Below are 16,056 nucleotides of genomic sequence, written 5' to 3' on the forward strand. Positions count from 1 at the left end.
CCACTCCTATGAGAAGCTACACGTGAAAACCTGACTGGTCCTTAAATTTTGCATACCAGTATATGAAGAAAGTGTGAAGAAGATATATTTTTTTTTGATCCTGTGGAATCTACGGTATACCCGAGAGGTGAATTCGACGAAAAGGACAAGAAATGTAACGATATATGTTAGGATGAAGTGATTAAGTAAGATATGAAAACGAGACAAAATGGCAAAAACTTAAAATAAGAAATGAAAAGGCGACCCAAAATAAGAATACATTGCAGTGTTTTTCACAATTTCAGTGTCTTCGTCAGAGGTCATCCAAAAATTATGAGAAAGACCGAAATGTACTTGCTTCTGTTTCCGACCTGTTCTGTATGCTAAGGAGCAAGTGTGCTGCAGACACGTGTTACCCACGAAATTTGAAATTTTGCGGCTAGAATAAGGTCTAATAAGTTGTGCCAATAAATGTAATTTTAAATATTATTAATAGGGCATACAGGTCATGGATGACCTTACAGAAGCAAGCAAAAGAACTGAAAAACTAAAGTATTGATATCGAAATGTAGGAATAGGGAAGAAAGGCATTTTTGTCTTTCTTGCCTGTTCTTACAGGCAATAGAAGCAGTACATTGCTTTCTTTCTAATAATTTTGGTGGATGATTTCTGACGAAGACTGAAATTGTGAAAAACACTGCAGTGTATTCTTATTTTGGGTCGCCTTTTCATTTCTTATTTTAAGTTTTTGCAAACTATCTGTCCCGTTTTCATATCTTACTTGGTCACTTCATCCTAACATATATCGCTACATTTCTTATCCTTTTCGTCGAATTTAGTTCTCGTGTATACCGTAGATTCAACAGGATCAAAAAAATATATCTTCTTCACACTTTCTTCATACTATAAAATATATACAGTGAAACTTCTCCTAACGGACATCTCTCTACAACGGACATTTTCAAATTCCCCAACTCACCTCCATGGTTTTAACGTGTTTGCAGCTTCTGTCCAGCGGACATTCTCTGTAACGGACGCGGACAGGCAATCTGCACTGTTTCGTTTAGATTAGCACAGTGTTTCCCAACGTGGGTCCCACGCCCCACATGGGGGCAATTTGATTGTTCAGGGGGGCAATTCAAAAATTGCTCGTCTAGAGTTTAAAACAACCGCCTACTATGATTTAACTTGTACAAAAGAAGAATTGTTGGTATCTCAATTTTAAATAAGCATTCGTTAAATGTTGTACTTTCTATAGAGCTGCACTTGAAAGTTTGGAGTAATATCAACTACAGTTTGCTCGGAGAGTATTGCTTACTATGCCTAGTGAAGGAATAGTACATACTGTATTGGACGATTGCTTATGGCATATGCAATGTGCAAGCAAAGTGGTTGTCTACTGTAGCCTACCGCAAACTCAGCATGTTATATGAAATAGGTAATTCCTTTCATACAAACGCTCGTTTGGGCATCGTGACTGTACATTTGGATAGGTTTGACGATCTCAGATTAAAATAAAAATTACTTTGTCCACGCACAGAATTATTATTAATGAAGAACCGTGATATACAATGGTATGTATTTGTCATATATGTATTTCTGTGGTCTCAGTAAATAAGCAAATAAGTCCAAAAACTCGAATTTGCAGGAGAGAAAAAATAAACTTCACACTCTCATATAAACATGCATATATTCGAATATACAAATATTTATTACTCACGCTAAAACTACAATAACGAAGATAGCTGCGTGTCACATAATAGTAAATAATAAATACTTTATTATAGTGCACTTATCTCATTTTTGACAAATTAGACTTATCTGCTTGTTCACAGAGACCACAGATTTAATAGCCCGAATTCAGTAATTCGTGTGATTTATTCATTCAAAAAGCGTACTAATAATTAATTTTGATATATTAAAATAAAATTAAATTAACTTTAATGCATAGTTTATTTTTAGTTTTTGATTTATCTTATATTTATTTCTTTCAGTTGCGCAGTAAAATGAGTAGTGCAAGTAAAAAAAAAGTTCGTCAGTATTCAGAGGAATACTTAAAATTTGGTTTCATACCCGCTATCCACGATCAAAGGTCACCTTTTTGTCTTTTATGCCAACAATGCTTGACCAACGAATCAATGAAGCGAGGTCGTCTTGAGGCGCATTTGAAGGCGAAACATAATGCTCATGTAAATTCAGATTTAGATTACTTTCAAACTTTAAAGAAGAATTTTGAAAAAAGAGCAACATTAAAGTCTCTGTTTATTGCTCATACTGCAACTGTCAATCGTACTCTTGAGGCTAGTTATGAAATTTCTTTACTCATTGCTAAATCTGGGAAAAATCATACTATAGGAGAGAATTTAATCAAACCATCAATATCAGCATTTCTTAAAACAGTTCTGGAAAAAGATGACAAAGACGTGAAAGCTATGCCACTCAATAACAATACTGTTAGCAGAAGAATAGATGAAATGAGTGAAGATATTGAAATACAACTTGTTGGAAAGCTGAAAACAAGAAAATTCTCAGTGCAAATGGATGAATCAACTTTGAGAGACAGTGAAGCCGTACTGATAACTTATGTGAGATATATTGATAAAGGTAATTTTGCTGAAGAAATGTTATTCTGTAAATCATTAGAGAGCACCACTACCTCCAAAGATATATATAATAAGCTAAAAAATTACTTAGATGACAATAATATACCAATGAAAAATATAACATCTTGCGCTTCAGATGGTGCTCCTAATATGATGGGCAAGAAAAATGGCTGCTTAAAATTGATGAAAGATGAGAATCCAGAAATGCTTCTTGTGCATTGTGTTATTCATAGGGAAAACTTGGTAGCTAAAAATATTTCGCCTGTTCTTCATGAAGTACTAAAATCAGTTATAAAATGTGTCAATGCTATTAAAGCTAATGCCAAATGTGAGCGTCTCTTCAAGCTTTTTTGTGAAGAACAAAATGGAGACCATGTGAGACTTTTACTTCACACTGAAGTAAGGTGGCTCTCGAAAGGGAACTGCTTGAAAAGATTCATGGAACTATTTGATACTATTAGTGACTTTTTAAGTGACAAACCTGAAATGAAGCATCTGTTAACGGTCGATGGTAAAGCATTTGTGAGTTATTTAGCCGATATCTTTGAAAAACTAAATATATTAAATAAACAACTTCAAGGAACAAATAAAACTCTCGTCGATGCAAAAGCGAAGATATTTGGTTTCATTACATTTATTGAATTATGTCAAAAATATATTTGTAACAAAAATTTTGAACAGTTTCGTTGGCTGCAAAAATGTGAAGTGACTGATACCGCTGTACTTGTTATTGTCGATCATCTGAAAATTCTGTCCGCTGATTTAAAAGAAAGGTTTTCTGATTTAAAACAAATTGATTTTCCAACCTGGATGATGCAACCAATGTTAGTGGATTTGTCTGATGTATCAATGCAGTACCAAGAAGAACTCTCAGAAATGCAAAATGATGAGTCAGTTAAAACTTTATTCAATATAAAAGGAGCGATGGCATGGCTTTGTGATGAAACAGAAATTAAATACCCAAATTCAACCAACTTTGCAAGAGAGCTATTGTTACCGTTTCCATCTTCATATTTAGCTGAATGTGGATTTAGTGCCATAAATGATTTGTTCCTAAAGAAAAGAAATCGACTGGATATCACAAAACGGGGAGACTTGAGACTGAAGCTGACTAAATTGGAGCCCAATATAAAATCTCTCTGCGGCAAGCATCAAGCACAAGGGTCTCACTAAATTTAGTGCACTCATCTAGAAGTGACTTCACATGGAATGTTGAAATTATTAAACAATTAAATAATAATTACTAAAAATTAAAATATTATAAAAAAATCTTTCATATAAATTATTTTGTACTTGAATTTTAGTTGTCCATTATATGTTTTGAAAATTTACTTACTGTTTTTTTCTTAATAATTTCCTAATGATTTCTTCCTAAAACCTAAGTTTTGTGTCCTGAACAAGTTGTAATTAGGCTTCATTTAGGGAATAATTCAATTTTTGAATATAAAAAATATGTATATCGGTGTTTCCCAACACATAGGGGGCATCAGAATTTTAGAAAGACTTAGGTGGGGCATGGTAAAAAAAAGGTTGGGAAACACTGGATTAGCACATAATTTGATCTCCCCATAACGGACAGCTGGCGAGCTCACGGCCCTTTTTCTAGGAACGTTTCTTCCACGTATTGCCTCAATCGTGTGTTTATTTTCTATTTCCGGTTCTCTGAATTTTATCAAGGTTTATGTCGCAGTTCTAAACCCTTTTTCAAGAATTTTAAGGCACATGTAAAACTTCTGATGAATTCGGTGTGTGCAGGGAGGGGGGGGGGGATATGGTCGGCCTTTCGTCTTTTCAGTTTCAGTTTTCAGTTTTGTTCAGTGTCGTGTGAAGTGCACAATGTCTTCTCGTAAACATTTAACTTTAAAAGATAGTCGAACTCATTAATGCGTATGATCGGCAAAAAAATAGTGTTCGCAATCTCGCTGTAAAATTCAAAATCGGGAAGACGCAGGTAAGCGACATCCTAAAGAAAAAAAACGAACTGCTCAAACAATTTTGGCAACACGTAAATGATCAGGTTCAAAAATCATTCCCGAAAACTGTTGGACTTCAAATTTGTCGCGCACGTGCTAAAAAAATTCCCATTAATGGGCCTATTATTAGGGAAAAGGCTTTGGAGGTTGCGAAATCTATGGGAGTAAATGAGTTCAAAGCTTCTGTGGGATGGCTAGACAAGTTCAAAACTCGGCATAAAATTTCTTGGAAAACCGTAAGTGGTGACCGACAGAGTGGACCGTCAAATTGGAAGATTTATGTCGTGATTTTGAAGCTAAGGATATTTACAACTGTGACGAAACAAGGTTGTTTTTTTAAAGCTCTTCCTGAAAACACAATGAGTCTATAAAACGAAAAGTGCCAGGGCGGAAAAATTTCTAAGGAACGCTTGACTGTACTATTGTGTACAAATATGCTGGGAGACTTTGAACAACCTCTTGTTATAGGAAACCCACAAAATCCTCGTTGTTTCAAGGGCATAAAGTTGAATCTTTTGGATGTTTACTGGAAGTCTAATAAAAAAGCGTGGATGACACGAGATATCATGAGCGAATGGATAATTCACTTTAACCAAAACATGATTCGTCAAAACAGAAAAATTATTCTTTTCATGGATAATGCTGCATCTCACCCGCACATTGAATTGTCCAACATTCAAATCATTTTTCTGCCACCAAACACATCTGCAGAGTGTCAGCCCTTGGATCAAGGGATAATAAAAAATTTTAAACTTCACTACAGAAAACGTGTTTTAAGACATCTCATTGCAAACATGAACGATGTAACATGTGCGAGTGACCTTCAAAGAAAATCAGCATCCTAGATGCGATTCAATGGATTTCCTCTTCAGTAAACGCAATTAGAAAACAAACTGTCGTGAACTGTTTTGTAAAGTCTGGCTTCTCAAACGCAAAAATTGAAGTTGTGAACAGCAATGTGGAGCACCAAGAAGAACAAGAACTTCAACATCTATTGATAATGTACGATACTTCCGCTACAAGTGACCCTGGCTACAAAGATATAGACTCAAACCTCACTACAAAAGATGGTGCTCTAGATATCAACGACATTATCATCGATATTTTTCAAGAAGTTCCTCATGAGGATGAAGAAATGGAAGGTCATTCTGTCGAAGAACATATTAACGACGAACCACCGATGAAAATAGAAGAAGCGCTCATACAAATACAGATACTGATGGTTTCTTCACTCCAAACAAATGTTGAAAACAAAATTATCAGCCGGAAGAAGGTGCAGAAGAAAATAAGTAATTACTGTATTTAGACTAAGGCGCATTTAGGGCTAGAGCCTCAAGCTGCGAACAAATTTAGACTATGTATATAAAGTGCTTAGCATCATAATACACAGCCATTTCTGAATAAACAGAAAATTTTTAAGGTGGCATCGTTTTAGGTTATATCTCATATTGTGAATGCCTTCACAACGAGTTGCCATGATATTGCACTACTTCGAATAAGTAACGCTTCACCTAAGGAGAAGACTAGTGTTACTTATTCTCAGATAGGTACCACCACCCAGACAGCACTGTTTCAGGGCTATTTGGCCCTTCGTCAGTGAGTGGGTAGGTACCCAAGTGATACAATGATGGCAAAAACATATTTGTTTATAAATAAATATAAATAATATATAAATAAATAATAAACAATATAAATAATAAATATAAATAAATTTGTTCGCAGCTTGAGGCTCTAGCCCTAAATGCGCCTTAGTCTAAATACATCATACACCATCAGGCATCTCTCATATTGTGGAGTTATACTTCATAACTGTTTTTGCCATCATTGTATCACTTGGGTACCTACCCACTCACTGACGAAGGGCCAAATAGCCCTGAAACAGTGCTGTCTGGGTGGTGGTACCTATCTGAGAATAAGTAACACTAGTCTTCTCCTTAGGTGAAGCGTTACTTATTCGAAGTAGTGCAATATCATGGCAACTCGTTGTGAAGGCATTCACAATATGAGATATAACCTAAAACGATGCCACCTTAAAAATTTTCTGTTTATTCAGAAATGGCTGTGTATTATGATGCTAAGCACTTTATATACATAGTAATTACTGTATGTATTTTTCTTAAGATAAAGTCATAATATGCATAGCACAATTGTATGTATATTATTTACAAAAATATTGTTCAAAATCTGTATATATTTTAATTTAATTTTACATTAAACGTTTAACGATTTTTCTTTCTTTCTTTTTTTTTTTTCTCCCTCAGACTTCTTGTTAGCGGACACTTCTCTCTAACGGACACATTTTCGTTCCTCATGGCTGTCCGTTAAAGGGAAGTTTCACTGTATACATTATGGCTGTAGGGTACCTATGCAGTGTCCCTGATCCACAACCAACGTTATCTTTCTTTTTGCTACAATTACGCTCCAACCCCTACTTATTTTCTTAATATATATATATATATATATATATATATTAATGACAATAACAATTTTTGAAATGACATCAGTTTTTCCGCCTTTTTGTTAGGACATAAAGTAATTATACCCATTATTTATATCCTAAGCTATATACTTTTAATGCACTTTTAAAGAGTGGATTGTGAAAAAAAAAAAAAATAAAAATAAATAAACAATAATAATAGAATTTGGTACCAAATTGAAAAGTACCATCCATACAAAAGCCATAAGAAATTAGGAAGGAATGAAGAAATAGAACTGTGAGCATTATACCTTTTTTTTTTTTTTTCCTGGCACGTTGAAGACATACTGTACTTTGTTAGATTTGAAGCACATTCATTATGTATAAATTTTTTAAAAATAATAGTTACCTGGTTTTTCTGCTGTTTTACAATTGGTATATCAAAAGTTGGGAAATAGAATTTTGACCCAGTTTGACTGGAGGATTAACGGTAGCTCAGCGCGGCGAAGGATTATGCAGGTAGATTGGCTCAATCAGATATCCACTGAATCGTAACCTCTAATTACTTTTCGTCTTAAATTGCTTTAAGTTCTAGCTTTCATACCGCACACATGTGTTCAATGCAGATTATAATATTCATATTTTTCAATGCAAGCTAAATAGTATGATACAATCGGTTAATCCTGGTAAGGCCGGATTTAGCAGTACGAAGTGTCCTTGGAGCAACTGTTGAATCCTAGGCCCGACAGTAGAAACTTCATGTCTTCAGCACCGAATACCAAGAAATATCTAGAAGTAACAGCAGAGTTCCACAGTCCATTAATAGAAGAAAGATCAGCTCTGAATGAAGACACACGAAGATTTCATTTGTCTTGCAATTTTGCGTTTTTTTTGCTCGAGTGTTTTCATGACTGAAAGCACAATGGGGGCTCGATCACATTGGTAGGAAGTTGAGATGGATAGCAAAATAGCCAAAGTTCTTCAGAATATCCTAGCCTGCGGATGTTCTGAAGAGCTTTGGATATTTTATCATCCAGGATGCAGATAGAGAAAGATAATGAAATCATTTAAAATTGTTTCTCAAGATAACTCACTATGCTCTTCCTTTTCCACAGGACTAAGATTTGAAGAGATTTGTGGAAGAGCTGTTGAGTACCCACCCACTCGTAGAAATAGACGGAGATTAAAGCAGACAAGTGTAAAATAACAAATTCTTTCGCACGCTGGAATCCTCTGAATACTATTTTTGTAACGTAATTTTGTCTACTACAAAATTCTACTACGTCCATTGAAAATACAGGTAAAATAAAAAATCAAGAGCAATAACTTTTCTAGTCTACTGTTAGTTCAGTCTTACAAATGTTCTGTTGCAACTGTGGAGGACTCACTGATGATCCTAAATATACTTTTTGCAATTCGTATTATAAAGAGAAAATTCTAGGAATAAACACAGACCACTACTAGCTCTAGCAAATATAACAAGAGCCACCTGTTATCTACAGGATTAACTGCAGTACTTTAAATTATATTGAGCAGTGCGCTACGTTCAGTCATACTGATCGTGGCCCGTGAGAGCGACAGATATAGATCAGCAAAATTGAATGACTGGGCGTACATTTTTCTGGCACACTGGTTAGAAAAGTCTATCCTAGCATGTAATTCAGAAACATTGAATGTAATTTCAGTTACATATTTTCAACTATATTCTTGTAGTCTGGATCCTTGTTATTCTTCCCTAAGAAGTTCTCAACAACAAACCTGAAGCTAATCCATGCCTGTTTTTCTTTTTTATTCATAGTTCCTTCAAAATCTCGGTTCCTCATCAGTTTGCGAATTTGAGATCCAACAGAAATACCTTGTTTTAGCTTCTCTTGGATGATCGAGAAATTTAGTACAAAAGTTGTTGAAGCAGAGACCTTCCTGGGTTAAAGCTTTCTCAGATTGCTTCATCAAATCGAGTTTAATGTGCAAAAAGGTGGAAGGAGGACAGTTTTGTGGTCTACCAGTGGCTTATGAACTATGTTATTCAACAATCTCCCCCCCCCCTTTGGCCAGATCTTGACATTCCAGTGCTTACTCTTTGCCCGATTGGCGCCTTCGTGGGCAGGAGCGGCAGTGCGTAGCACACGCTTCTTGATTAGACCGGGGTTCGAGCCCGTGACCACCAAATACGGAGGATGCGGAAAGGTCAGGGAATGACCACCGTATAGCAATATGGCTTTAGTTGCTAATGCTCCTAAAAACCAAATAACAACAACAACAACTTTGCCCGATTTTCTCACTCACACAAAAAGCAAGACATTTTAGTGTAGCCAGGTTGCTGTCCAAGTAACGTGCTTATCACTTTAAAGTCAGCAACAACCATGTTTCCTCAATATTTGTCAACAACGTTTCTTTCAAATGCCTAGAGTGAGCTACTGGAATTGATCCATATTTATTTACATTGTGGAGCAACACACCTTTGAAACCACTCTTTGATTTGATGAGTCAATAAAAAGTCTCCTGTGGAGAATTGTAAATAATTCTTAAATAGTTCATTAAGGCATTTATATTACTGCAAAAAACCATAGAACCGTCCTCAAAAAAGAAGGGACTAGTTCTCATTCTGTTTTCATATCATGAGAAAAACGTCCCATGTTTTAGAAGATTTTTTGACTTAAGTATAGAACTAAGGAGTTCTGCAGATTCCTTTGATAAATTTAAATCTCTTACTAGATCATTGAGTTCATGTTGTGAAAACAGTTGAGGGCTGGCCTAAATGTCTCCAAGCTGTAGATTTCAGTTTCATCTTCAGACGAGGAGCAGCAGTGCGTAGCACACGCTTCTTGATTAGACCGAGGTTCGAGCCCGTGACCACCAAATACGGAGGATTCGGAAAGGTCAGGGAATGACCACGGCGTATCCCCGGAGCAACATGGCCTTAGTTGCTAATGCTACTAAAAACCAAATAACAAACAAACAATCATCTTTAGACGCTTCAATTTTTGAACTCTCCGCTGCTATATTCTCTAATATAGTGGAGGACATGGAATTGGCAGGTTTTCTCCATGTGGGACTGGTCTAATGGCAGATTAAATATTAAGATACACAATGCCCTTCTTACTCTTTGCATTGTATCCCTCTACATTAATTAAACAAACGTAACAGTCATCACAGTGGTTTGTAGGCTCCCGCCAAATCATGGGAATTGCAAATGGCATAGCCTTCTTTTTACCATTTTTTTCACAATCTCAGTGCTTCAACACAGGATCGGCAAACTTTATGTGGAGCCCATTATTATCTTGGTCATCGAGTTTAACTCCAAAATAAGCACAGTACAGATTTTTTACGAATTCTGTAATAGGTTGTCTTTGCTTGACGACTACATAACTTCGACAAATATAACAGAATACGTTAGGCTTATTCAAACACTTGCGTGAAGACATTTTGCTTACTTTTCAGCACAAGTTTAACAAGATAACTTTAAAAATAAACTGAGCTCACGCTGATAAACACTCTTGCATGGAGCTCTCAACCTAAAGAAACATATGACTGAAGGCAGCGTTGCCAAAATGTGAAGATTTAGTTTATAAATTCCCAGCATTTACTCCTAACCTAATATATTCCATAATACAACTCACGACATCAACTTAAGTGATTTGGGAAAAAAAAGGTACGTCATAGGAAAAAAAACCGGATAACATTTCTGAAATCAGTGTAAAAAAACTGAGTTAAAAACAGCCATTAGTTTACAAACATCGAAAACCAAGCAGAGTGGGGTTATCCTTAACTACACACTCCATTATCTTACCACAGAAATCAAACTGGCCGATTTGACGATCACGCTTTTCGCACATCCTTTCTGAACTGGGAGACACTGGCTCTTCTTCAATCCAGGAAGATCACCCCCGGAGTATATAATGATCTCATTAACATACCCAACTTGTCGATGCGCTCACATGCAACCTTATTTACTATAACAAGATGCATACCATTCATCGTGAAACCTTATCCTTCATCAGTCTCAACAATTTTTCTGATAGACTTCTCCGGCATCACTGTATCATTTATTTTGCAGCAATCTGACTCCTTGTTACTTGAGTGACCGTTAGAACCACTCCGTGGTTTTAATGGTCGTTCAACTGTGAGATTATTCAAAAAAAATAACGAGGTTTCTTACTACAGATTTTTGAAGGAATCTCGTGCGATTTTCCTCTGAATCATTCTCATAATAGTCACTGAATGTAGTTATCTCTTGTAAAATTGTATTCTGTGATGATTTTAAAATAATAATTATGTAAATCAGTGTTGCAAGAAAAGTAGTTTTAAAAAGGAAGAAGGAGCTGGGTTTTCGTGGCGAAAACGCTTACTCTACTTTTGCATGTATGCGGTTTTTTTTTTTTTTTTTTTAAATTTAAAGTTCTGGTAAGCCAATGAGGTATGCATAGTTTGTTCTTAAATTTCTCTAGTTAATTCCAGGATAGACAGGAAAAGACAGCTGCACATAAAATGATGACGAATAATAAAGCACTGTTTAGTGGGTTGGAATTATAAACTAGACTTATGGGCCAAGGTTTGTTTGCGTGATGTTTTCGTACTGTATATACGCTTGACAACTGCTCATCGCCCAACGCTGTCATCGAGTACGCAGAATGCGATGTTTTAAAGGTCTTCTTGATAACTATTTTGGGTATTATCAGAGTAGTCTTGATGTTAAGTCTATTTTGCTCTAATGGTTGATTGCCCCTAGTATCGATAAGGAGCAATGGATGGTGATACGTGATATTTCATTAGTTTTATGTTCCTCCCTTTGGATACGAGAAAGGAGTTAAGCAACAACTGAAGGTGATGTGTATATGACTCTAATAAATGTTACTGTGGTAACCATACCAAGGATTTATAAAAATTAACTGTATGTATGAAATTTAATTTGTTGGAATTAAATTTCATTAATATTACTGTTAACCAGTTAGCTATTATACGCGTATGAAATACACTGTTTTAGAGATCTGATTTACGTGAATAAACATGAGATTAAAAGGATTCTGTAGCTGTATTTCAGTTAGATTTTTGCTAGTTTGTGACAGTTACTGTCACAAACTATTGATTTTAACTATTGATTGTAACAGTGGCGAAACTGCCATATCGGTTCGCCAACGCTGGGCTCCCGAGGAGTCTGGGCCTTTTACGCTTCTTTTGGTATGGTTGCTAAAGTACGTGGGATCGTTCAGCAACCTAGCGTTGGGGGAGTGTTGAGCCAGAATTCATAGTTTCACTATTAGATTGTCACGACTGCTAGGCACATTAGTAGCCATTTTGTGCTCCTGCATGTGTTAATCTAATAATTAATATATTAATATTAATAGCCAATTTAGTATATTTTATATTACAACGTTGTCGTAATATAAAATATATCAAATATACTGTTACTGAAAATATACCAAATATAAAATATGAAAAAATATATAAAATATGCTGTTGGGTTTTTTTTTTTTTTTTGATTGCAGAACTTTACTAGAGAAGGCGAATCCGCTTTGCATTAAAAAATCTCGCTCATTATCAAGAGACAGCTTTTTTTTTTTTTTTTTTTTACCCTTCAGTAGATACATGTATTTTGCCACACTTTTAGGCATGTGGGGGACAGCTGGCACCCATTGTTATTATTCAATTTACACAATGCCTTTGAACACTTTAAAAACAGACAATAATTTGTGCTACTATAAGTCCTAAAGTGATAATTAAAAACAAAAAAAAATGGTAATAACTATTATATATTTATTCATAATTTAGACAACAGTTTGTGTAAATTTATAAATAATATCTTTAAAAGTAGTGCAGCACAAAAGGAACTCGTGATAGGTGAAGGCGAAGTTCATTCTTGTAAGCATTAAGACCATTGCATTTAATAAGAAGCTTTTACTAGGGGCATGTGATGCAAGAAATCAAGCATCAGCAAAAAAAAAAAAAAAAAAAAACAATGATCCTATTTCATCCATCCATTCTCTCCAAATGTTTGTCTAGTTCTGCCTTGAACTTAGTTAAGTTGTTGACCTCCAATACAACAGATGGAAGATTGTTCCAACTATCAACCACCCGCTGGCTAAAGGCAAATTTCTGCACATCTATTGTACAATTGTGTTTCCTCAGTTTGAATTTATGGCCCCTCAGTTGAGCAAGAGCAAGAATCCAATCAGCACTGAGCTTGCTCAAATCGTTCAAGGATTTATACACCTCAATTAGATCACCTCGCAGGTGCCTAGTCTCCAGCCGCTGCAGTTTTCAGAACTTTCTTGAACAAGCCTTTCTTGGTAACAGCAACCCTTTGTTCCATTCACCAATCGTGTTGCCCCCCTTCTCTGTACTCGTTCAGCAGCTCTACATCCTTCCTAAAATGAGGCCTCCAGACCTGTATGCAGTGCTCATGGTGTGGCCTGACCATTGTCTTATACAAGGGGACAATCACCTTCTTATCCCTGCTAGCAAAATTCCTGTATATCATTGACAAGACACAATGAGCTACTCTTGCATCCTGTCTGCACTGCTCAGAAAACTTCCTATCTGACTGCACAATTAACCCCAGGTCCTTTTCATTCTCCGCTACCAACTGGGTGGTACTACGTTAGTCCACGAAAAGCAGTGTCCATGGATTACCACTCTGTCTTCTCCCACTCAACCATTCTTTTATCCACTGTAGTAACTTGTCCTTAATGCCATAGTGCTCCAATTTGCACAGCAGTCTTCCGTGTGCTGCAATTTGCACTGTACTCTTCCATGTGCAACAGTATCAAAAGCTTAAATCCTGCTGGGCACAAAGATCTACTTGTGGTCCAGTCATGTCCATTACAAATTGTTGGGAACTTTATAATGACCCTCTATATAGATAACTTGATTTTATGACGGGGGGGAGTCGCATTTCTTTTGGTCCGATTCGAATGTGATTTGGGATGGCTCCATAAATCTTTCTAAAATGCCAAAATATAATACTTGCGTGCGGATCTATAGGTGCAGACAATAACTAATTTACTAAGAAATTGAGCATTCCTAAGTAATAGTAAGTAATACTCTGTCTTATCGAACTGTACTGCTTTTTTGCGAACCAGACTGAAGCTTCACATTACAGGTCCGCCCACATACATTCCAGAGAGCTGTTATTTCTGTTGGATTTTTCTGCCACTTTTAACAAAATAATTGTAATTTTCTATTAGTCTATCGTTTTTGACTTTTCAGTAATATAAGCCGACCCATTATTCTACGTTACGGACAATTGCTTCCCAAACGCCATAAATATTTTCTGGACTGTCCGCTTAGTGTATTCTTTAAAACTGGGTCCAGAACAAGAAGCGTGCATTGATATGTTGAGTAAACCTCTGAAAATTTACGGTCACGTGTTTCTTGTTTGGCTTATAATTCGTTGATTGTAATAATTTATTTATTGTTCTAAATTAGAATATAAAACTTGCTTGATCGGTAAGAGGCACGTGATACTGCAGTATGCATAATGATTTTATTACTTCTTTTTAATGATTTCTTCTGATTGGTAAACATTTCTTTTCATTGCAGGTTAGTCTTTGCGACGAGAAGCCTGTTACTACTAAAGGAAGCCTGTCTGCTATTAATGGAGCAGATAAAGAAAACGAAATTACGCCGTGGTGGTTTTGTGTACAAGTGACTAGTAATGGGCGATCATGGGTAGTACGACGAAGTTATGAAAACTTTCGCATGCTGGATCGTCAATTACATCGTTGTGTTTATGACAGAAAGTTCAGCCTCTTAAGAGAATATCCATCTGGCGAATTACAGTTAGAAGAAGGAAAATGCAGGGAGGTGAGTATTGCTTTTGATGTTAAAAATTTCCAGGACAAGAGTAGTGAATGTGTATTATCAGTGGCGTAGCTACCATGTAGGCAGGCAAGGTAATTGCCTCCAGGTCCGTGTCCTTTAGGGGGCCGGCGTCTTTGGCTGTATCTTGTTTTTGCAATTTTCATTAATTAAGTAGGGGCCCGAACATGTTCTTTGCTTCCGGGGACCGAAAAAGGGTAGCTACGCTAGTGTGTATTATAATTACTCATTTTAATAATAATTATCTGTAAGTTATCTTACAATATGTGCACGCAGATTTCATTGATTTGTTATATCCACATCTGAATACATTTCTGTAGTCTGACTTGCCAATTCTCTTATTGAGAATTGGTTACAGAGTAACATCTGGACTCAACAATTTTCTTAAAGGCAGTGGCGTAGACAGTTTAGCTTTGCAAAACGCTGACTGAACCTTCATCTCCGCGCCAGCTTATTTCCGTACTTGCCCACTGCTGATTAGGAAATGGTTTCATTTCCTAATCTAGAAATGTTTTAAGAAAAATTGATTTTTTTAAGAAAAAAAAAAGTTTTGAATTGAATGTGCCGAAGGCTGAAATAATTATTGTTTCAATGAAAATATTTTATTTCTTAAACATACATTTATGTAGGAGTCTAACCTAACGCTTAGAAAGTGAATTGTATTCTCCAATGTTAGAAGAAGGAAAATGCTTTTAATTACCGTATTTTCCGGATCAGAAGACGCATTCACGTTTTAGAAGTTGCATTTTGGGAAAAAAATATCTTAATGTGCAAATTCAGTGCTTACTAGATAAAATGTCAATGTAGAACGAATTCACTTGTAGTAGAATCCCAACAACTTGTACTCATCGTTATCGATGTTATGTAAACTTCACCTTGTTCAGAGTCTTGAAGTTTCTAGACGGAACGGAGGTTCCGGAGATCTTTTTTTTCTTGGAACAATTCTAGCAAGATATGCGTAAGCACTCACCTGGATTTGCTAGGTCAGAGGTTCCCAAACTTTCTCGGTTCACGGCACCCTTAGTGGCCCAGTAATTTTTTCACGGCGCCCCTAGGCCAAAAGAAATACCTAACAGTTCAGTTTATTAAATAGTTAGGTCCAAACAACTTAATAAGTAATGTGGAAAGTGTGAGCTACCTCGAGCTAGTAGTTCGCAGGGTTTCCTTCTAAAATTTAAAATATCCCGGGGCTCCCCTGTGAGTTCTCTGCAGCGCACAATTTGGGAACCGCTGTGCAACAGTATGTTGAGGGGGAAAAAAAAAAAAA

General features: G+C 36.1%; 1 protein-coding gene across 8 annotated transcripts in view; it reads left to right on the plus strand.

Moving 5' to 3' along the window:
• Positions 1-16,056, plus strand: part of CdGAPr (GTPase-activating protein CdGAPr) — a 514,430-nt gene that overhangs the window by 292,546 nt on the left and 205,828 nt on the right. For all 8 annotated transcript variants that reach the window (XM_090388748.1, XM_090388756.1, XM_090388774.1 and 5 more), the window contains one exon: positions 14,511-14,774. In XM_090388748.1, the coding sequence (XP_090244874.1) occupies positions 14,511-14,774 (264 nt within the window). The remainder of the gene's footprint in view (positions 1-14,510; positions 14,775-16,056) is intronic.

This window comes from Mastigoproctus giganteus, chromosome 2, assembly GCF_048544385.1.
Source record: "Mastigoproctus giganteus isolate SK-2022 chromosome 2, ASM4854438v1, whole genome shotgun sequence".
NCBI classification, from domain to species: domain Eukaryota; kingdom Metazoa; phylum Arthropoda; class Arachnida; order Uropygi; family Thelyphonidae; genus Mastigoproctus; species Mastigoproctus giganteus.